This window comes from Ctenocephalides felis, unplaced genomic scaffold (genome assembly GCF_003426905.1).
Source record: "Ctenocephalides felis isolate EL2017-DRISC unplaced genomic scaffold, ASM342690v1 CF-g0.4_SCAFFOLD_00845, whole genome shotgun sequence".
Lineage (NCBI taxonomy): Eukaryota > Metazoa > Arthropoda > Insecta > Siphonaptera > Pulicidae > Ctenocephalides > Ctenocephalides felis.
In genome coordinates, this window is record NW_020536999.1 from 64,156,944 (window position 1) to 64,180,211 (window position 23,268).

At 29.2% G+C, this 23,268-nt stretch overlaps 6 protein-coding genes across 8 annotated transcripts in view; 3 read left to right on the forward strand and 3 right to left on the reverse strand.

The window, feature by feature from the left end:
- Positions 1–10,587, reverse strand: part of LOC113364013 (methylglutaconyl-CoA hydratase, mitochondrial-like) — a 14,607-nt gene extending 4,020 nt beyond the window's left edge. The window contains exon 1 of the mRNA XM_026606474.1: positions 10,528–10,587. Within this exon, the coding sequence (XP_026462259.1) occupies positions 10,528–10,550 (23 nt within the window). The 5' untranslated portion in view covers positions 10,551–10,587. The remainder of the gene's footprint in view (positions 1–10,527) is intronic.
- Positions 268–1,006, forward strand: LOC113364014 (mitochondrial assembly of ribosomal large subunit protein 1-like). The gene has a single exon (XM_026606475.1). It carries the CDS (start codon positions 278–280, stop codon positions 989–991), a length of 714 nt encoding a protein of 237 aa, XP_026462260.1. The 5' UTR covers positions 268–277; the 3' UTR covers positions 992–1,006.
- On the reverse strand, positions 2,039–4,526 carry LOC113364018 (tctex1 domain-containing protein 2-like). Its single transcript, XM_026606478.1, has 3 exons — positions 4,343–4,526; positions 2,702–2,947; positions 2,039–2,230 (listed from the first exon to the last, which is right to left on the reverse strand). Exons 1-3 carry the CDS (start codon positions 4,403–4,405, stop codon positions 2,084–2,086), a joined length of 456 nt encoding a protein of 151 aa, XP_026462263.1. The 5' UTR covers positions 4,406–4,526; the 3' UTR covers positions 2,039–2,083.
- On the forward strand, positions 4,684–8,214 carry LOC113364010 (protein penguin-like). Its single transcript, XM_026606470.1, has 9 exons — positions 4,684–4,966; positions 5,635–5,806; positions 5,880–6,057; positions 6,125–6,370; positions 6,456–6,583; positions 6,656–6,821; positions 6,885–7,293; positions 7,619–7,902; positions 7,982–8,214. Exons 1-9 carry the CDS (start codon positions 4,789–4,791, stop codon positions 8,147–8,149), a joined length of 1,929 nt encoding a protein of 642 aa, XP_026462255.1. The 5' UTR covers positions 4,684–4,788; the 3' UTR covers positions 8,150–8,214.
- Positions 8,721–10,598, reverse strand: LOC113364016 (methylglutaconyl-CoA hydratase, mitochondrial-like). The gene is made up of 6 exons (XM_026606476.1): positions 10,380–10,598; positions 10,199–10,305; positions 9,887–10,117; positions 9,578–9,682; positions 8,985–9,124; positions 8,721–8,925 (listed from the first exon to the last, which is right to left on the reverse strand). The coding sequence occupies exons 3-6, from the start codon at positions 10,017–10,019 to the stop codon at positions 8,800–8,802; spliced, it is 504 nt and encodes a 167-aa protein (XP_026462261.1). The 5' UTR covers positions 10,020–10,117; positions 10,199–10,305; positions 10,380–10,598; the 3' UTR covers positions 8,721–8,799.
- A 3,371-nt stretch (positions 10,599–13,969) lies between these two features.
- LOC113372414 (integrin alpha-PS1) overlaps positions 13,970–23,268 on the forward strand; it is a 290,356-nt gene continuing 281,057 nt past the window's right edge. For all 3 annotated transcript variants that reach the window (XM_026612743.1, XM_026612758.1, XM_026612765.1), the window contains exon 1: positions 13,970–14,230. In XM_026612743.1, coding sequence (XP_026468528.1) covers positions 14,028–14,230 — 203 coding nt within the window. In that variant the 5' untranslated portion in view covers positions 13,970–14,027. The remainder of the gene's footprint in view (positions 14,231–23,268) is intronic.

Below are 23,268 nucleotides of genomic sequence, written 5' to 3' on the forward strand. Positions count from 1 at the left end.
ATCCGAGGTTACCAATATAAGGCGAAAAGGACTGTTTATTTCTTTAATATTGGCAGTCAGCGCTAACCTAACTGTCAAACTGACAAGAATAGTATTTTGGGGTTATCAATTCATATTATGAAAAAAATATTTATTTGATATTGCTTAATTAATTAAATCAATTAAATATTATTACCTTCTTATTTTGAAATAAATAGTGATATACTTTGATTGATCTATTTCCTTCCTGCGCATAAAAAACATTAATAAATATTTTTTTAAATGTTATAACCTAATAATGTATCGCTTTCTATACTATTGTGCGCAGAAAATACAACTGAAAAACAATTTTCTATCGAAATTGAGCAATGAAATAAATTTTGCGCAAGTAAATTATAAACAATTTTGTTCCAGAAGTTCCGATTATAATATTTCCAAGGAACTTAAATATGAAAAATTCGAAGACAAAATCTCTCCACAAATTTTTGATATTGAAGAGGAACGTAGAAGAAAAGAAATGGAAGAGCATGAAGACGACAAAGAACTACATGACATTACAAACAATGTTCTTAAAAGAGGAGTATCTGGAGTATTCGATATAGACGAATTAGTAGAAGTTATTAGACTAAATAAGGGACAAGATTTATGTGTTATAGCAGTACCAAAATCAATGAAATACATAGATTACATGTGCTCTGTTACATGCAGAAATACAAAACATATGTTGGGTATTGCGGAGTTTATTAGAAAGATTTATAAAAAGAAAAGATCGAAGGATGATCCAATACCAAAGATTGAGGGAGCTAATTCTAAAGAATGGATTGCCCTGGATTTAGGAAATATAGCTGTTCATTTATTTCTGAAGAAAGTACGACAGAAATATGATATTGATATGCTGTGGTCTGTTGGCCCTGAATATGATACAGAAACGAACAAGCCTGAAGAAACAATTACTGAGTTATTACAAAGCCATTCAGAATTTTTAGATAAATTGATACCTAAAGAACAATAATATAAAATATACATAGAGAGAGAGAGAAATATTTGTTTAAATATTTTTTTATAGTCTATGGAGTGAAAACATTTAATAAAAAATTATATATTATATGTTATATCCTGTAAGCAATATTTGCTACAAATAAACAATAATTTGAATTTATACTTTGTTAAAAGGTAAATTATCATCCAGAATTTGATTTGTTGCAGAACATTTTGCATACATAACTTAAAGACTCTTTCTGATACAGTAAAGCTGTATATTATTAAGCTCAATTACCCTGCTTCTGGCTCGTAAGATCAATTATGGTAAGAATCTTGTTCTTTAATTAGTAGATTGTAATTAATTATAGCATTATCACAAAAATAACATTGTTATGTTATATATATTCCAACTCAAATCTGCATGTTATATCTCTATCTTTGCTTTTGATAATCTACATATATTATATATAAGCACTTTTATTACTCTCAACTCCAAAGTATCTTGGATTGATTACGCAACAGGCTGGTAAAATGTTTTATACCTAGAAATTTTATCAACTCAATTTCCAACTCATACTTCTGTAGAATAAACAAATTTCTGAGAAATCTAAAAATTGCAATACTAATTAAAATGACTATTTTTTATATTACTTATATTATTCAATCACATTTAAAAATATAAAATTGGCCTGACATTTTTAAAATAAAGTAAATGGATTTATTATTATTAACAACAGAGAAATGAATCACTGGATTCAAAATAATATCAAACATGCCACTCAAAATATTTTGAGAAGGTGGAAAAAACTTACATCTATGACTGTTATTTATGATTCACAGTATAAATTTTATATAGGACTAGTTGACATTAATATAAAGTAACATATATTATGTAATTTTTGATATTTGAAATTGAGACAATGAAGATACAGTTGCAACAATCTTTATCAAGTGAACTTTCAACTTTCAGAGAATTTTAACAATCGAACTACACTACAAAACTAGAGGTTTACAACAAATAAATATCATAACAGGCATTCAATTAAACAATTGTAGTAAAAATAAACAATTCCCTACAAGAAGCATCATCAATGTGATGGTGTCTATCTATTTTTTTATATATTCAGTAGAAATAAATACCAAAAACAGCTACTAAACAAAATAATGATGGATTTTTATATTCTTCTGATACATATGTATCACATTCAATATCCCACAAACTTCGCATGGCTGTTTTCACTCCTGCCCCTTTCTGTTCGCCTAAAACCACCTGTAAAAATTAAATAGATCTCACAGAAAATAAACATCATGATATTGAAAATTAGCATACTTTTGCAACTTATGTTAACTACTTATTTTTTTAAATGTGATCAAGACGTATATTTTTTTCAAAATTTCTGTTATATCTTGACAAAAATTATTTAGTTTTAATCAGACATTAATTCCAGTCAATTTATGATTCAAAAAATATTCTCTAGGTAACGATGAAGAGCGCCTAAATTTGTAATATTTCTATATCAGCTTTCTAATTAAGTAGTAAGTAGACTATGTGATTAACAGATCAATCATAAAGTGTTGAAATCTTCTCAAAAAAAAGCATAAATCGAGCCTGCCTGATCTATTCGATTATTTAAAAATCGGGAAAGGCGATTTCGAACATATGAAGTGAATATGGCATCATAAATTACCAAACATTTTAAATGTTCAACAATGTTGTATCCCTAAAATATATAATGCTTACCTGTACTATATGCTTATAACGGCTCTGCTGCAAGCCTTTAATGGAATTATTTATTGCATTAGCAAGATCTATTGTAATTGTTTTGGCAGTATGTGGCAAATAAATTTGGCCATCCAGAGTACTGTGAAGAATAGATAATATAAGTTCTCTGATGGCAGGAATATTAAACTTGTCCTTGAGTGCTGGTTTAATTCCATATAAACTTGGTTCTAAATCACGTTTTTCTTGTATTAGTTCCACTGCTTCCTGTTCCACAAAAATGATGTTAATTATGATTAATACCAATTTGGTTAATTTGATATTGATATTGCAAATTCAAGTTTTTTTTTTAATTTTCTTGTGTGTCTATTTGATTTTTAATTGAAGATAGTACCATAATGAATGAGTATAAATCAGTACATTGTTTTATTATGCTTGAAGAAATTGATAATGATCGCCTAGAATGAATATTTTAAATATGATAGTAAAACAAAGTTATATGAAAATCTCACATTGCTCAACACGAAAACTAATTTTTAAATACCCATGGTATATTTAAAATACATGTCCAATTATTTCATTAAAACGATTTTTAAATTTTAGTAATTAAGTATCATGCCGAACAATATTTGCAGACTAGGTGTCACGGAAAATGTTATCATCCCATTTAGATTTTATAATAAAGTTATTGTTGGATAATAGAAATTAAAGTTAAAAATTATTTAAAAACATATTGAGTCTATTATGATATAATTTTAAATTTATTTATTTTAATTAGTATTAAAATATTGCAAATAATTATCTAAAATTAACTGGGACCTTATTTAGGGGCATAGTTAGTTTATCATAAATTCTTAATGCTACTCTATTTGCACCGAGCATGTTAAAAATTGAACAAAAATTTCTGAAGTTAAACTTTATTATACATGAGACTGCTGTAATTATCTAATGTACCTAATAATTTTTAGTGCAAAAATATGGGCCTGATAAATGTACTGTCAAAGAATGTTCATTAATGAGAGCTAGTAATAGAAACTTCAATAACACAATTGTACAAGTTTTTGTGATTGCACATTTTATTCAAATTGTCATATTTTCTGATCTACAATAGATCAGAGTAATTGTATGTGGAATTTATTTATTTTTTAAACACATAGCCCGCAGAATAGTTTCAAGACGACTTAGAAATACAATTATTATACATACAGTAGAATACATAATAACATTAAAAACACAAAATAGCATAACACAGAATGTAACAATTTAAAAGCAATATCACACAACATATCCAAATCATTCTCAAAAGAGCAATGAAAGGCCCAGCAAATTTAATACTCGAGCATGTGCAATATAAGTACCTAAATCTAGTGGAGATACACGGATACACACATGTGTAAACGTTTAAATCAAATGTAAATATTAACATAATAAGATCAAAACTTTATCATTTTTTATATAGAATTGAATGCTCACTTTAAATTCCTTGATACAGATAGGATATTATTATTCATTTTTAATTTAAGTTATTCGCAATACATGGAAAACTAATTGGCAAATATCAATGAAAATAATTCAAAAATTTGTCGTCTGTACATTCAATTTCATAATGTACTGGTGAAACTGACAGTTTCAATTGAATATAATAAAAATTGTCGTTAGTACCTCCTCAGAAGCAGTATGATCTGAGACATCTCCAGATTCGATATCATCCGCATTATCTGCCATTAATTAGATATTTTTTTGATTTTCTTTTGAATTATTCAAACTAAACAGCGGGCTTTACACAATTTCAAGATGTTTCACTAGTTCACATTTATAAAAATACTAAAAGCAGCAAGTGTCAAAATAAGTCAAATCAACAAACATCTAGCGCGCCTCTTGCGGCAAAAATTGAAATCAACTAATAATATGATAAAAGAAGAGTATGACAGCCTGGCACATTATATCGTTTTTCTCAAGAGATGATCTTTTTGACAAACTTTGATAGGTTATAATTAAACTGCACGTGTTTTAAGGAAATAAAGTGTTTATATTAAAGAAAAACTCATTATTGTTTATAATCATTGTTTTCCAATATAACGATTTAAGTTAAAGTACAATAAATCAAAATGATTAAATCTAAAAAACGTTCTTCAGAAGATAACACACAAAATAAAAACAAGAAATTGAAGACAACAGAACATTCTAAAAATGAACAAGATAATGACAAGAATTTAAAGAATTCGAAGAAAACAATAACAAATCCTCATAAAAATGGCTTTAGCAAGAAAACTACGTTTAAAAAAGGTATAAATAATACTTATTTATTTATTTATTTATTCAATGTCCAAGGACAATATAATTACATTTTAAAGTGTACCAATTATAAACTAAAGATAATATGTGACAAAATTAGAGTATTAAGAGTTCATAGATAGCTTTATATATATATACATAACACTTAATATCAACTACAAATAGATAACATTAAATAAAAACTAATAAAAATAAACATTTAATAAACTATAAATCACTATTTAAGACATTCATTTAATGATAATTTTTTTGGCTTGATTTTTTATAAGCAAATTCATTTATTATTTTTGATATTTTGAACATGGGTGTGCGTGAAACAAATTTGGTTTTAACTATAGGTATTTCTAAAGTTCTGTTATTACGTTACTTAATGTTTGGTATTACAAATTTGAAGTGTTCGAGAAGTTCAGGCACATCTAAAGCACCTTTCACAATATTTGCTCCATAGCAAAAGGTGAGGTATTTTTTTCTAGCATCGAGTGGCGAAATGTTAAGATGGTTGTACATTTGGGACTGACTTATCTGAATATTGTTCTTGTATTTGTGGAATCTTACATGATTAACAAATTTTTTCTGGACAGATTCAATTCTGTCAATCTGATCTTATTTTTATAAATTTTAGCCTGCAATTTTCTAATTTTATTCATTATTAACTATAGGAGGTAAGACAACGTTTAATCCAAAAAATAAAATGGAAACTGAGAAACCTGAGGATTGGTCCAAATACAAAAAAGAAAAAAAGCAATTACGTCTTACCAGGAAAAAGAAAAAAAATGAAGATTTATTTGAACTTTCTGTTCAAGCAAAGAAATTAGGTGAAAAATTGCGAATGTAAGCATTTTATTTTTTTTCTCTGTTCTGACTGATAGAAATGTTTGTTTACTTTTTCTTCAATATTTTGCAGTAAGACTTGTGGAGTTGATGAACGCAATAAATTGTGTGAAGAGTTACATGGTATGCTAAAAGGTACAACAGGCGACAAAAATAGATACTCTAGATTAGTATTAGCACATGATATGACCAGAGTGGTGCAAGTTATGCTAAAATATTCAAATGCCAAAATAAAAAATGAAATCATGCAGGTTAATTTAGTTAAACACCTTTTTAATGAATTATTAGGGAAGTATAATTTAAATTTTATTATTCCAGGATCTTCTCAATTCTGTTGTTCTGATGTTGCAGTCAAGTTATGGTCGTTTTTGTGTAAAAAAAATGTTTAAATATGGTTCTGGGGAAATGCGAAGAGCAATTATAGACAAATTTTATGGCAATGTAGTTAAATTGACGAGTCATAGTTTAAGTAGCTCCATAATTGATATTGCTTATGTGACTTGGGCAACAAATGTTCAAAAAAATAAACTTAAACAAGAATTTTATGGAGATATCTATAAAAATGTAAGTATTTGTATTTATTGTTAGTCATTTCATAAGCATTACTTTTTTTAATGGTATAAAAATCATTTTACATTGTTTTCTACAGAATAAAGATGAATCAATATCTACATTAACCGATACATATAAAAACTCAGAACATATGAAAAATGCTATGCTGTGTGCAACTAAAGCAAATTTGTTAAAGATAATTAACAAAAATTTATTAGATAATGCGTAAGTATTTTACTTAGACAATGAAAACTTACAAACAAAATGGTTTCTAATTAAATATATTATTATTTCCAGTCTTTTTCATGTTGTTTTGTATGAATTTATGAGTGTTTGCTCTGAAGAAGATAGAACAGAATTTATATCTTTATTATGCCCATCCATAGCTACTATTTGCAGTACTAAAGAGGGTACAAAATGTGCTTTGATATGTTTGTGGTATGCTACAAACAAAGACAAAAAGGTAATCATCAAATCATATTATAATTATGTAACTAAATAAAAATAACAAAAAATATTTTTATAGGTGATATTGAGAAGCATTAAAGAACATATAATAAAACTAGCAGAACATGAACATGGTCATATGTTACTCTTAGGTATATTGTGTGGTGTGGATGATACAGTACTTTTAAACAAAATTCTGGTGAATGAATTAGTTTTTAAAGCTACTGATCTGATCAAAAATGAATGGGGAAGAAAAATTTTGTTATGGTTAGTTGCGCCGATGGACACAACTTATTTTCATCCTTCTGTGATAGATACTTTGAAAGAGGGAATGAAAATGAGCAGTTGTAAAAAATCATCAGAAACTAGAATACAAGAAATTTTAGACAATTGCAAGGATGCCTTGTGTAATGCTATCACTAAAGATAGCTCACATTGGCTGCAAAGTGGACCAGTAGCTATAGTTACAAAAGCAGTTTTAAAAGCAGGTATAATAAAATTATCTGTAATATTAATGCATTTGGCCATTGTTCCTCAAAATTACTCAAATTTGCTAATTGTAAAAAAAAGTACTTTGCCTTTTTTATATGCATTACAAACAAATACTCTTTAAGTTTCTATTTAAATTCGTGATCAACATCATTGATTTTATAAGTTTTCAATTATTTTCCTAATTTTATTCTGAACATGAATTCTGAATATTGTTGGATAAACTCTAGATAAATTAGTATCACTATTTCTTTTAAGGTAAAAAGTATGTTCTTAATGAATAATAAAAACAAATTATGTTTCTATTAATCTTAATATCTATAGGTTCTGGGGAGTCATTGCGGATTGCATTAGAAAGTTTAGCTGCTATTATCACAAGTTTAGAATGGAAAGTTGCTAATGAAATAAATACTAAAGTAAAGACACAAAAGAATGTTAAAACTGATTCTGCTGAAGTAGACTCTCAAGCTGAAGATACAATTTTGGGAATTGAACATGCAGGGTTACATATGGTTTTGAAAAAGCTAGCACAACATGATAAAATACAAATAGAAAAGGAAGAACCAACATTTGGTGAAGCTATTGTTGGTTCTTTGAAGAAAAAAGTTGTAAGTATTATTTAAGGTATATTATACCTAGTAAAATAATTTTGATCCAACAACAAATAATTTACTTAATAACTTTCAGCTTAAGCGCTGGTTAGGCTTAAATAGAGCATGCTTTATTTTACTTTCAATCATTGAAAATTCTAAAGAAAAGACAAAACAAGACTTAATAGAGTTGTTACGTCCAATGGAAAACATTCTAAAAGAGCAGACACACGCAGGAGGGAAGATATTACTGAAACATATTTAAAATCAATATCATATTGAAGTTGAAGGTGAGAATATGCAATAGTGAAAAGAAGATGATATTTGACACCTTCAAGAATTAAATATTAAATAAAATAAATTAAAGAAATCTTTTGGTTTGATTTTGGGCTTATTGTTATAACCAGTAGCGACAGTTTGTAGAGTAACTGTTTCCTGAATTTAATCACAAAGCTGCATTGACAAAATTACCACTGCCATGATTTTTCAGTCAACTACAAGAATTTATAAAGTGTATGCATCCATTAGCTCAATTAATTACAATTCAAGTCAAGAAATTATGCAGGTGATCAGAACTTAAGAATAGAAAATGTAATTGAAAATGTAATGCATATTGATTTTTGTTGCAAAAAAATCCTATCAGAAAGCTCAATCAATATTCTAGAAATTATGAACAACTAGATGCCAACAGAACCTATTATCTATACTTTACCAAACTATTCTTTAGATTTTATCCCAGCTAATTTTGAATCAGTTATTTTCAATTTGTATCCTGTTTGAAAATTACATTATGTAAAGATAATAGATGTCCTAATTTTCAACAAAAATAGCCTTGGTTAAATAACACATTTTGCATTTTATTAAAACTTAGCTAAATTACATGAATGGCAGGTACATTTTGGCATGATGGATAAACTAATGTCCTTTATAAACAGGTTTTCTTTTCTCAGCAAATGCTTTTAATCCTTCTAATCTGTCTTGGGTAGGAATTACTTGAGCGTAACATGTTTGCTCAATAGTATATCCTGTGGACATATCAACCTGAAACCATATAAAAAAGTTAAATATATAATATTTGAATTTTTATATTCAATATTTACCTGTAATCCTTTATCCACGGCTAGTTTTGCCATCCTAACACCGATTGGTCCATTTGGTAATATTTCCTCAGCAATTTGTACCGCTTTCAAATATGCTGCATCTTTATTCTCAGATTGCTTCACAACATGATTTGCAATTCCTGGACATGATTTTTAAAAAATGAAATAATTTGTGAAAAAGGGTTAATGAACACGGAAGCAGCTACCATTTTCAACATGATTATAATGGTATAAGTATTCAAATTTTATGTTATATCATTTAAGCTGCTCAAAGAATTTGGTGTTTATGGTATTTCAGAGAATATTCAATTCAATTTAAAATAACTTTTATGATTAAGCAGTTCGGCCATTTCATCTTTCACTTTATATTTGATATAAATGAAGAATATTATAATTTGTATTTAGGTAGTTTACTTCCAGATTTTTTAATTTTGGGAGCAAACGTTGTGCTGCAAACTACTATTAAATATATCATAAATTTTTTTTACTTTAGTTACATTATCTACATTAGCCTAAACTGATAAATTTTATTATAGATTACGGCTTACTCAAGAATAAATATACAAATATCATTAAAAATAAATTTGGTTTACCATATTCTTTAGCTTCAGTGCCACTTAAAACTCTTGCAGTAAATATGAGTTCCTTAGCTAGAGATGGGCTAATTCTTCTTGGCAGTCTCTGGGTACCACCAGCACCTTGATTGCGTGAAAAAAATTAAATAAGGTACTGTCTGTATACTCCGTGAATTCGAAAAAGTTTTTTATAACTGTAGTCCTTTACTTATGTATATATTTAGTAGAACTGAAGTCAATATAGCTTAAGTGAAATAAAATTTTAATTAAACCTTCTTTCTTTATCTAAATCTATATGCAAAGTAGAACTACAAGCATTATCGTTACCTGGTATTATTGCCAACTTAGTTTCTACCAAGCCTAACTTAGCAGTATCTGATGCAGTTATAATATCACAAGCTAATGCCATTTCTAAACCTCCCCCAAGAGCTACACCATCTACGGCACTAATAACGGGCATTGGTAATTGTTCGATTTTAGTTAATAATTCTCTTAATGAATTAACAAATACTTTAACTTCATCTGGAGACAGTTTTGCACGCTCCTTCAAGTCTGCACCTGTAAAATAAATGATGCTTATATATGATAGAGCATGTAAATTTTATTTATTGGTATCAAATATATTTCAGTTTCGCTTACCAGCACAAAATACTCCTGGAACTAAACTACGAATAATAACTGCTCTCACACTGTTATCATGGCTTATCGATTTTACTGCTGAAGACAATAGATCTACAAGATTACGACTAGAAATATAGAATTGATACAAATTCTGAAACTCGAGAAGTCAAAGTTTTGAAATATATAATAACTTAAGTACCTAAACGCGTTTTTTGGCTTCAGGCCTGTTTAAACCCAAGACAACTATACCCTGCTTATTTTCTGATAAATAATCTACTTTCAAATCTTCAGTATTTGATACCGAATAAAATCTGCTATTAATTCTAGCAAGATTTCTAAATGCTGATCTGAGCAAACTTCGTTGCATCATTTTTAATATAATATTGTTTAATATGAACAAGTTCCTGCATACAAATTTAAATTCTGTTACAATGAATGTCACGGAAATTCATTATCATTAACCATTCAGCAACAGGTCAAGAAGAGGTCAGGGCAGAGCCAGGGGTTGCACACTTAGTGCATCATTACACATAAATAAACCCACTTAAGTCTCCGGTAAAGAAATGACATCTTGGCCAACGTTTTCCTTCCCATCAGCTGTCAAATCGAAACGTGGTAAACAGTGCGAGACATAAACTAGGGAAAGTTTCGCCCACACTGGCGCTGATAGCGCTAAGTAAAGCGTTTCGTCACAGTGGCGCTGTTTATCAATCAGATTCAAATCAGATTATGGTCAAATTCCCTAGACAATATTAGAATACCCCGTGGTCAAATTCTGTAAGTAAATTCCAAGTAATATTATACTAAATTATAATATATTACCGTAATGATATTTTTATGCTGAAATTTTACATAATGTAGGTAGACATAAAATTACCATTGGTTTAAATTCAAATCACACATAAGTTACCACGTTACCATAATCGTATAAAATTAAAACTCGGTAGAGATAAATATCACAGGCCTACAAAAAAAAATTTTACATCAAATGTTAGAGCTGATTCTTATAGTATTTTTTGCGTTGATTTCAAATCTGCAAACCATTTTTTTGTATCAGCTCTAGTTTTGAACTTGGAAAGAAGTTGTCGAAACCAGATCCATTGTAGGTCGTCACGGAAAAGAACTTTTCACATTGTCAACTATCTAATGTCTCAACTAAGGTTGAATAGGTCTTGTAAGTTTGTATGTACGAGTAGGCATATCTCATTAAAATAACATTCTGAATTGTATTACTATTTTGTACTTTCATTCCTTATATATCATATATATCATATCTTGAAAACTATAGCTCATAGAATAAAACCAATGTCATTTTTGAAATCAGCGCCCCAAATATACTTAACAACAGCATTAAAATCGTTTGCACCATTTTCTTTGTTGGCCTGTGTAATTATCAAGGCAATTTTCTTATCTGTGTATCAACGGTTTTGATTATTTTACACCAAGTCTTTCAATAATGGATCGCGATTGACTTCTGTCTTTCACAGTAGGCAAGGGACCATTAATCATGTGATCATTTTTCAAGCATTTTTTACCCCCCCCCCTCTTAGTAATGCGTAGTGCAATTCGAAAACTACACCTTTTCCCACAATATCACATTATTTTCAGTACTTACAAACATTGTAAAATTTTTGGAAATCTAGGTAAAAATAAATACACGAGATATCTTTCTAGACTTTCCTTCCTTATCTAATATTTCGCGTTTCTTTGTCAAATTCCTACCCTCTATTAATGGACGGCCGCAAAAACCCGAATGTTGGTTATGTTAGAAATACGTTGAGAACTATGCATTCTGCACATTTCACTAAAACGTGCACACTGGTTTATTCCAGTGTATTAAATGAAAAGACGGTTTATACAGCTCTCTTTTTGAGAGCTATAGCATTTAGGTGATATTATTTAGCTTTGCTATCCCCTACATTGAGAAAACACCTTAGCACTCTTCACGAAGGAGAAGTTTGATTTCGACAAAAAATCTGATTTGCTAATTTTTTGTTTAATTTATTAAATGTTGATTTTTCGTCGTTTCAAGTCTTTCCTAAATCGTTGGAGACCAAAAGTGAAATAAGTAAGTGTGCATATGTATGTAAGCCAAAATTTTATCTTTCGTTGACGCATTCTCAAAAACGGCCTGCTAACTTCAAAAATTTAAAAGCCATTCGATAAAACACATAAAAAATTCGCGTTTGTTTTATTAGACGATCAGCTGAGCCGTTTCTATGCGTTTGCAAACAAGTGCAAATTTTTTGTACGCGTTTTTGCAAAAAAAATCTGCAAAAAATAATTTGAAGATATTAGTTAAAAATCGTGCTGATTAGTTATTGTTAAAGATCAACCGAGTCGCTTCTTCGTAATTAACTGTTGATTTTTTACGGTTTTGATGAAACTTTTTATAGTAATAAAGCTTATGGTCTTAACAAGCATTCTAAAATATTATGGACATACGAAAAGTGGTTTAATTATAAAAATTCATCAAAATTGGGAATAATGAGCAACATTTTTAAACATCTATCAGTGACAATTTTAAACGTGCGTGTTACGTTATTTACACATATCGGCAGTTTGTGCAATTTGCCTAAAGGCAAAAATGAATATATTATATATTTAATAACATCTAGGGGCAAAATATCTTTTAATTATTGTTAAGTGGTCGTGATGGCATAGATAAATAAACATAAAGCTAGTGGTAGCTCAATATTAAGTTGACAGCAGGCGGGTCTAGCCGTTGCAAAGATAAGGGTAAAAAAGTGCCAAAAACAGTAACTCCGTTTTTAAGAGAATGGGGCGTCCAATTTTAATCATTCAAAAAACATTTTACTTGTATTGACAAGATGAGGAACATTAAATTTTTGGAAAGGCAGGTCTTGCGGTTTCGGAGATCTAGTAAACAAAGTAAAAAAATGTCATTTTGAAGTCAACAATGATCATTATACATACGCACATCAAATTATCAGATATTTTATAGAGATTTTAACAATAAGTATAAATTTTGTTTACGTTCTTATGAGTTCCGTGCCAATGCTTATTCGTTAGACAGCGGCGCGGCGCTTACGCGTTTCGATATTTTGTTTCTATGCAGTTAAAGCAGTATGATTGCTTTGAAAAAAAGTTCAGAATTTCCAAAATATTTCAAAATATACTTTTCTTCAAAAAGTCTTTTTTTTAAAAAAAAGTAAATTTTTGGCAAAAATTTGTAGATTCTCAAAAATCTAATTTTTCAGAGTAAATTTTTTTGAAAAATGTTAATCTTTTAAAAAAATAATAATTTTTGGTACGGGAAGTTCCAGCAATTTGCGTTAAGGCACGATGCCATGCGTCCTACTAGTTTTTTTTTTCGAAAAAAAAGTAAGTTTTTGTCAAAAATTTATAGTTTCTCAAAAATCTAATTTTTGCAAACTAAAATTTTTTCAAAAATGTTAATTTAAAAAAAAAATTTTGGTACGGGAAGTTCCAGCAATTTGCCTGAAGGCACGATGCCATGCGCCCCACTAGTTTTTGTTAATAAGTGGTCGTAATAGATAAATAAACATCAAGCTAGTGGCACCACATGTTTTTTAATAGCACGTGATATATAATTCTTATTATGGGTACAAATTAGTAAAAACTGGGTTCTAAACAATACAACAGGTGCGGAACCATTAGCCAATTCGGTCTTGCTAACTTAAGAGGTGTTTACCGCGGGTAAAAGAACTCGTGCTTTCAATCCCCACCACACTCGATCTCTCCCGCGGTTAGATTTCATGATTGTTGTCAGTTCAGCGACGAAACTCGTCGTCACGGGACGTTTTTTACGGCGTGGCGGTGTAGTGTTTACGATTCGATTTAAAATAAAATAAAAAAGTTCGATATGCGGCTGTTAAAAACAGTCATGTGTGCGTGTCCTTGTGGTGCGTTTGTGTTGTTTTTAACAATTTACGTGCAATTTAGTGCAGTGAATTCATTTAATCTCGAAGTGAGGATTCCTCTCATTAAAACTGGAAGTAAAGGCACTTATTTTGGATATTCAGTTGCAGAACACAAAAGCACGGAACGTGGAAACGTTATACCATGGTGAGTCTAGATAGAATTTTATCAGTATGGCTTTTGTTTGATTAAAATATTTATTATATTTTTGTAGCATGTAAATGCAAACTTGTTATGCACGATATTATTCAGATTAGTTTTATAGTGCTCGAACCGTCAAACATGTTGCTGATAATAAACAAAAATTAAATACATTCGTAAAATAAATATAACGATATATGTATGTTGTTGTATAATATTGTAACTATTAAGTCATGAAATTATTTACATGTAGTATTATTTTTATAATTAAATTCTGTAACCTTTCGGAAAAATTAATGCAACAATGACGCAGTATTAACTTACTACTTTTTGCGTCATTGTTTTTATTATCTCAAAGTCTTACCAATAAATTTATCTACAATTATTATAAAATTTCATCAAAAATGTAATTTTATTACATATTCTAATGTGATTCTAAGAAACTTCGAATACGTAAGTTTACTCTTACTACGATATTGCACGTGCTTCCAATGTGCTAAACAGAACCTAATTTCTAATACAATTTTTATACTAATTTGCTGTACGAAATATCAAATGTTTCAAATACAGTAGTTCCTCGACATACGAGATTTAATTCGTATATTGTTACTACACAATTAATATTAATGTATGAATTTTCTACTATAGAAATATTTTTTTTATAATAGTAAACTATAAAATAATTAGTCATGTATATTTATTATATTAGTAATATAATAAATATACGTGACTAATTATTTTATAATTTACTATTATAAAAACTATTTCTATAGTAGAAAATTCATTGTAACATCTGACAAAATTTATCATATTTTCATTTATTCAGTAACACTTTTCCCGCTCAAATCTTGTATTTCGAATTTTGTTCGTATGTCGAAGCAAACAAGCCGCTTCTTTGGCAGTTCATATCTCGAATTACTCGTATGTCGGGTCGCTCGTATGATGCATTTGCTAACATTTGTTATTAGCTGAAACAAATTAACGATTACAAATTATTGAACAGTCTAATTTGGACTAGTTTTTCCTCATTTATCTTATAAGACTTCTTTTATTTTACTCAAGAAAGGGGGCGTCCATTAATCATGTGATCTATTTTGAAGTATTTTTACACACGTCCCTCTCCTTTATTATACGCGGTGGTATTAAACACTATTTTTTTCACCACCTTAATTTTGAAATTTTGTTTAAATTCAGATAAAAAACAAATACACGTGATATCTTATACTTGACCCGCCCCCTTCCTCTCACGTGATATTTTGTGATTTTTTGTATCACACGCCTCCCCCTATTATTTATCAATAATTGTTAATGTTGTTAACCCTAATTATTGAAAATTGAATCTTAATACTTAAAAAATGTCTAAAAACGATCACGTGATTAATCGACGCTCCATTATTCAAAATTTTATAGGATTCTAAATGCATACTTTGGTAGTTCATTAATTCCCTATGGAGAAGCTTGTTTTCGCTAGAAAAACCAGATATTTTTGTGTTTTCTCGACTTTCTAATTTGATTTCTAGATTGTTTCATATCAAAATTGAAAAAAATATGTGAGCCAAAATTTGACATTTTGTCGACGTTTTCTCAAAAACGGCTGCACCGATTTCAAACATTTAAACCATTCATTCGATGAAAGAAAAGGTGCATCATTTTACGTTTTCTCCAAAAATCTTCTCTCCAGTTTTGAAAAATTAAAAACACCATTCCAAAGATTGTCAGTTGAGAACCGTGCTGATTTGTTTTTCGTATAGATCAACGGGCCCATTTTAACAAAGAATTGCTAAAATGTTTGTTGACGATTTTAATTAAACTTTATATGGTAATATAGTCCATGGTCTCAACGAGCACCCTAAAATATTATAGTTCTACGAGAAGTGGTTTAATTATAAAAATTCATCAAATATTGAAATAATAAAAGAATATATTAGACTCTAGTATTTTGTTCTAATATTTAGTTCACAAGAAGCGTGATTTTTAATTTTCCAATACATTTTTATTGATAATTATTGAAAAATCTTAAAATGGGTTGTTGTGCTGGGCCGTACAAAACACTCTTGCAGCGAAAGAGTTTATTTTAATTTTATTTGAATAAGTTTATTATACTTTTTTTATTTGATTCAATTTTAAATGAAATTTTTGCCTGGTTTTATGGTTTTAAAAACCTTCAAAATGTAAGTTATACAGTGGGCTCATGAGAATTATTAATGTGTGTATGTATTTTAACCCTTTCTCCTCGCGTATTCCGAAACCTGTAAGAATTTTGCCGCCGGAGCGTCGACATCCGAGTCGAAAGAGTTAAATTATAACCTTATTTGATTCAGTTGTGTTTTATTGGAATAAGTAAATATTAGTTGAAAATTATTAAACGACTACAATTCTCAATATAAGAAACTCAATATAAGTCCCTTGGAGTTGGGTACAAACTACAAAGTGGAATCGCTTGACCCCCATTGAGTTTTTTTCCTTGTACATGTACATGAATATTGAATGTATATGTACATGTATGTTGAATGGAGTTTCCTAGAATGTTTAATGGCAATTTTGGAAATGATATAACAAAGAGTCATTCTATGTTTATGTTCATTTCATAGAAATTTAAATTGTACTGAAGTATACGAATGCACATCCATATTTTCCATTCTATCAAAATCTATCAAAAATATATTGTACTTAAATATTATATTGATACACCAATACAATATTGAATAAAACACTAAGCTTCACTCATTGGAGTGAATTCTAGATAATTATTCCTTTTTATTTTATTTTTTTTCTTTTTCTTTTATTATTATTATTCTTATTATTATAATAATAATAATATTTTTTTTTCTTTCGATTCCTCTTCTTTGTGTCACAATAGTTTATAAGATTAAATTGTATCTTGATTGCTATTAATAAATAAATAAATAAATAAAAAAACTATACAATATTATTCTAATATTTATTTCAAAATGAGAAAGTGATTTTCTTTTCAAGTAAAATCATTTTTCGATAATTCTGCTTATATATTTTCAAATAAGTGTCTATACAAAATGAATAACAAACAATACTGACACAGGAATATGTCCATCCTGGAGCCGCTATCAAATGTAATTGTTTTACCCGCATGATTTTATATGATAGACACGTGTTCGGAATCTTATATAAATTTTTATTTCGAACGATGAGGACATAATGCTAATCAATATTGGATTAAAGTATATGGCGGTACTGATTTATTTCGAACTTTTGTCGAATGAACATTTATTAGATTATGCGTACTAAATTTATTTTGACGCGCATTAGACAATAATTACTTATCAAGTACCATTATAATCAAATATTTCGAAATTTCCTAAAATGTGGATAAAATGTGTTTTTCATTTTATCTTACTTAGTTGGCGTTATGATGTCTTGAAAAAACTAAGTAATTTTACATATAAATGACACTAAACGAGGCTTTATTTTGTTGATAATACGTTTAGGGAAAAATCGACAATATTTCAACTTTAATAGCTGTATCTATTTTTAATGTAAATAAAAATAAACATTTTTTTCAAAAATAACAATAATCATAATCTATGTAGATAAAAAAGGTATCTAATATAGTTCGCGTTTTTCTTCTGTCTTCTTTAAGAATTTTTAAGGGGGCGTCCATTAATCACGTTAGGGGGAGGGGGGGTTTGACAAAAAATTACAAAATATTACGTGGGGGAGGGAGGGGTATAGTAAGATATCACGTGTATTTATTTTTTACTTGAATTTTTTTATAAAATCCAAACATTTGAAAAAAATCAATAATTTAACAATTTTTTCATGCAACTAAAAATACACGTAATGTTTGGTGGGGGAGGGGGGATAATTTTGAATATTACCACGTATCACCAAGGAGGAGAAGGCTCCAAAAATCCTTAAAAACTCGCTCATGTGATTAATGGGCGCCCCTTAAATGGATAGATCATCTATAATACCTCATCTTGCTTTTGAATTCCTATCAAAATTTTGTTCTTTTCCAACAATTTGGTGCATAATTCAAATCCTAGTTTGTCCTAACTACTAAAAATATTTTTGTTTATCTTGTTCGGTTATTGGAAAGACTAACTGCTGATTTTTAAACTATTTTTTCTGCATTTGCCTCATCCAAAACTCTTGTTTTGCTATTCCACCGTTTTTTTCGCCATTTTATCCATGTTTTGGAGAATTTGGGCAAAATTAGAGCCCAAAACCGAAACAGCAGTGTTAAGAGGGGTTTTACTGTATTTCTAAACACTTTTATCGTAAACAGACAATTATTAGGCGATTTTAAAAAGGATGAATTATCTCACATTACAACTAATTGAATAATTTAAAATAAACTGTTGAGGGATATATAGGCAAATGAAACGTTTTATTTAATGAGATTTTGTGAATCTTTTTTTGCTTTATATGATCTTGGAAATATAAGATACTATTATCCAGTGTATATTCTATTTTAAATAAAATAAGTTTTTGGTGCTATTTTATTGGCTGTGTCTTGAATTTCATGATTAGTTTGATTGAAGAGTTTTCCCGTGGTTGGAGCTATGAACTTTCATTCAGAAGTTTTACCTCGGGCAGATTATAGTCTACAGCTACACTTGAAAACCTAGAGAGCAATATAATTTCAAGTGAAAACAGCTCCTTCCTCGGCATTGTTGTATCGAATGGAAAGTCATCAGTATATATTAGTATATTTTTAACAATAAATTCATAAAATAGAGATAGAACAATGGCTTGTTGCCACCTATACAGCCAACTAAGAAGTCATTACATCAGCTATAGGGCTCGTTAAGTTTTGATTGCTGTTAATAATACAGGACACAAAATATCGAAAATAATAAACAATTGAGTTTATAAATAAAATCTAACACAGCAGAAGAACTAACAGCACTAACTACTAGTTAATACGATATACGACTATTTATAAGAAGCATTAACTACTGCTATTTACTTAAGTCCGTATAAACGCGCCTACAGGTATTAAAGCTTGAGTGAAAAAATCGCGTGTTTATCCAGAAAACAGGGATGTTAAATTGATTGGTTTTAAGCAATTCTAAATGTTTTGATTGTCTAAAAAATTATACCACCATTTAATTTAATTTTCAGATAACTTTTTACTACAAGGTGTGTACGTATGTTTCCGATTTCGGTTCACGCGATATTAACATAACTTGTTTGGCAAACGTATTACATAAGAATTTTAAAACCAAATTTAGCTAAAATAAATATTAGTCTTTTAATGGTCGCTCATGATTACAGTTTTCGTAATTTTATAAACGATGAGATAAATTTAGCACGCAAAAAATTGAGCTCTATGAAAAAGTTTTTTATGACACTTAGATTGAAATTTATTATACACCTGATTATTATCATTGGGTTTTTTAATTTGTAGTTAAAATTTTAATATTTATAGCAAAACTTTATTCCAAAATGCTTTGGCACAAAGTAGAGCAGATGCAGTAGTGTACTCTTAAATAAATTGTGTTACAATTAAATCATATAGATTTTGAAATGAATAAGTTTTTTATAAGTGGAATGCATTTTACAAATATATATTGAGTTATAATTCAATAAACTTTTAAAATACTTTGAATAAAAATTGCGATCGACGTTAACTAGATATTTTTACTTACAGGAATTTTATCTTAATTTTATATTCGTTTAAGAGTTTTTATAAGAAGTTCTAATTGGTAATAAATAAAACTGAATAAAGATTACATCTTAATTACTTACAATTATATAAAAAACATTCAATATTTGGAACTCTAACCTTAATACGTATTTGAAGTTTTGCACATAAATAAATACATGATATTTATTTACAAATTTTACAAAGCTGCTAAATATTATTCAAAAATTTATTATTTTTAGAAATAGTTAAAGATTTTTTAATGGATTGACGAAAAACCAACAAAAAATCTAATTCATGTCTATTGTGGAGTATTGGAATTATTCAAGTTGGTACAAGATTTTTTTGAAATTGAATTATTTTCAGATTATATATATATATATATATATATATATATATATGTGTGTGTGTGTGTCGGTCTGTCTGTCTGTGTCTGATAATGAAATTAAAAATAACTTCACTGATGAGCAATACATTTATCTAAGCGGATCCTAATTGGCAACAAAAGACTCAAAACGGCTTCCGTATTTATTTACCAAAAAATATGGACAAAAATTATTCTTTAGCTATTAATCACGATTATATTTCTCAAATTCTTTTCACGATTATTGACTTATTATCTGAATGATATTATATAGTATATTTAAGATATACACATAAACTACCGTTAATGAAGATAAAGTGGTTCTCCATAATTTGATACCCATTGAAGTGTTTTAGAATGTCTAAAGGAGATTTAGATGCTTCTGAGAAAGTAAAAGACCATGTTGATGTGAAAGATTTTGATTCTGCTTTATGCAACAAACCCACGTATGAAAATGGTCTTAAAGTTACAATGTTTTTCTAACATATGGTTTTGGATTATCGATTTCCAAAGAAATTTTTTAGATTATACGTCTCTTGATATCTTACTTGAATCGATTTTAAAAATTCAAAAACTATTCGAAAGATACTGATTGGGAATCGCGGGTTGATTAGTTTTTGATAAAGATCAGCTGAGCCGTTTCTTCGTAATTGAATGTTCAATTTTATTTGACGATTCTGATGACTTTTTTTAAAACGATAGATTTCGTAGTTTGAAATAACATAATAAAATATTATAGGCCTACGATAAGCGGTTGAATTACACAAATTCATCAAAGTTTAGAATTTTGCCGCGTTCTTCAGCGATTCTGATCAGACTCTATGTCGAAGCTACTGATTACAGTTTACGTCTACACTTAATAAAACACATTTATAACACCCGAAATGGATGAAATCAAAAGTAGTTAAACAAATTAATTAACTTTCCCTTCCAGTAGGGTAGTTATAGTAATGGTCCAAAAATCGAAAATGAAAATTTTTACATATCTTTACGTTTTGAAGGTTTCTGAACATTTCGGCATACCTCAGAAAAAAAAGATGTGAGTGTGTGTGTGTTTTGTATTTCCGCATTTTTTCGTCCACGTTTTCGGGCGCATGGATCAACCGATTTGAATGGTTCCTAAAACATTCGATTGCTATTGATAGGGAGATGTGCTGATTAGTTTTTCGCAAAAGCAGGTGCAGCCGTTACGGAGATACGGAGCAAAGAGTGCAGAAAAAATAAATCGAGTTTTTGAGAGAACGGAGTTTCCGATTAGAAACATCTAAAAACATACAATTCGTAATGATTGGGAGAAGAGGTGGTTAGTTTTTGGCAAAGGCAGGTCCAGCTATTTTGAAGATACAGAGCTAAATATGCAAAAAATGGCAGTTTTTAAGAGAACTATTTTTTCAAAGTTCATCTTTTTTTAAAAAAATAATTTTTGTTTCGAGAAGTTCTAGCCATACACCAATAGGTTGAATTCACATTTTGAAAATTTTATTGATTCTAATTGCAAACCCTGCTGCACAAGTCAAGATTTGATATGTGCATACTAAATAACTAAACGCGCAGCCTGTATTTTATGGTCCAAAGTCAGAGCCCAGAGGAGTGCATTTATGAAGAGTTCGTTTTATTCTTACTTTTTATATTGTGGCTGCAACTAACTCGTTTGGCCAGGAATGCCGTTAAGAAGCGTGATGTGTAAACAACGCATACTACGATTTTTTTTTTAGAAATACTACACATGCCCGCACACAGAACTACTCTAACTTTGAGTCACTTTTTTATGAAATTCATTGTTTTTTTTACGCTCTGAAATACAAAGGATACGAAGATTCGGCTAAAAAATATGGATCTTGGTAAAGTTGGCTTTTCAGAAAGTAAAAACTAAAAAAACATAATCCATCAAGCTGATTGTGTTTAAAACGTACCAGCCACATTTTGTATTATATAAGATAATAGCCATGAATTATCAATGAATATTTATAAAAAATGTGAATAATATTCACATCTGAATTGAGAACTTTTTATTTACTGAATGAGTGCTTTAGGGCAGTGGCGTTGTGCTGATTTTTTTATTAGAACGCATTCCAGTTCAGCAAAGAAAAAACGTTCCTGATGGTTCGGAAAAATAAGCCAGTTCGTTCCGGTTTTTGTTTCGGTTCGAGTTCGTTTCAGAAATGCATAGAAAAATTCTACAAAAATCAGAAAAAAATCTGCATTTTTTTTAAAAGTTATTTGAATTATCGATATCAGATATCATTTTGAGTTCCGTAGCGCGTTCCTGTCCAAAAAGAAAGTACTGGAACAACGTTCTGGAGCGCTCCGGCTCGACAAGACTACTGATTACGGGGGCGTTCTAGTCTAAGGTGATAATTTTTTTCGCAAATTTTGAATGGACGTAAATAAAAAGCAAACAATATTATTACTATATTTTTTTACAAGTTAATAATTGATGTTTTAAGGAATAATAATATTAGAAATAGTCATCAAGTTTGAATTCTAGAAGGTAATGAACTGAAAGGTCTTAAAAAACTGGCATCTTAAGAATCTATAATAATGTCGCAATAATCCTTAATCTATGGACAAGTTATGAAAATGTTTTTACTCACACAATAACGACTTTTTACAACTTTGAAATACTGTAAAAATTTTCAATAAATCGATTTAGTAGAGAAATCGTGGGTATCGTATTGAAAAAAGCAGTTTCGTAAAACGCGTTTAAAGTTTCACGGGGAGAGAAAACAGAGGTAGATTATCGTGGTCCAACATCTCTGAAAATAATTTAAATTTTAAAATAACTTCTTGTACACATATTCTTGCATAGTTAAACTTTGACAGTATCCCCACCCAGTGGCGTCGGAACCAAATTTTTGATGGGTGGGCTCGTTTTTTTTTTTTTTTTTTAGATAGGCAGCCAGTGGTCTCGTTTTTTTTAGAGATATTAGCCCATATAATTTTTTGAAATTGATGGGTGGGCTGAGCCCCCCCATCAAAATTCATGGGTGGGCTCAAGCCCACACAGCCCACACGGTTCCGACGCCACTGTCCCCACCCAAAAACGAAAACCAA

Coding starts and splice junctions, on each gene's coding strand:
- LOC113364018 (XM_026606478.1), bottom strand. CDS start 4,405: ATGGCAGATAATGCGGATGATATCGAATCTGGAGATGTCTCAGATCAT. Junction 2,948..4,342: donor ATCATACTGCTTCTGAGGAG/GTACTAACGACA, acceptor TTTGTGGAACAG/GAAGCAGTGGAACTAATACA. Junction 2,231..2,701: donor GTTATAAGCATATAGTACAG/GTAAGCATTATA, acceptor TAATTTTTACAG/GTGGTTTTAGGCGAACAGAA.
- LOC113364010 (XM_026606470.1), top strand. CDS start 4,789: ATGATTAAATCTAAAAAACGTTCTTCAGAAGATAACACACAAAATAAA. Junction 6,058..6,124: donor TAAAAAATGAAATCATGCAG/GTTAATTTAGTT, acceptor TTATTATTCCAG/GATCTTCTCAATTCTGTTGT. Junction 7,903..7,981: donor GTTCTTTGAAGAAAAAAGTT/GTAAGTATTATT, acceptor AATAACTTTCAG/CTTAAGCGCTGGTTAGGCTT.
- LOC113364014 (XM_026606475.1), top strand. CDS start 278: ATGTATCGCTTTCTATACTATTGTGCGCAGAAAATACAACTGAAAAAC.
- LOC113364016 (XM_026606476.1), bottom strand. CDS start 10,019: ATGCCCGTTATTAGTGCCGTAGATGGTGTAGCTCTTGGGGGAGGTTTA. Junction 9,125..9,577: donor CACTGAAGCTAAAGAATATG/GTAAACCAAATT, acceptor AATCATGTCCAG/GAATTGCAAATCATGTTGTG. Junction 8,926..8,984: donor CCGTGGATAAAGGATTACAG/GTAAATATTGAA, acceptor ATATGGTTTCAG/GTTGATATGTCCACAGGATA.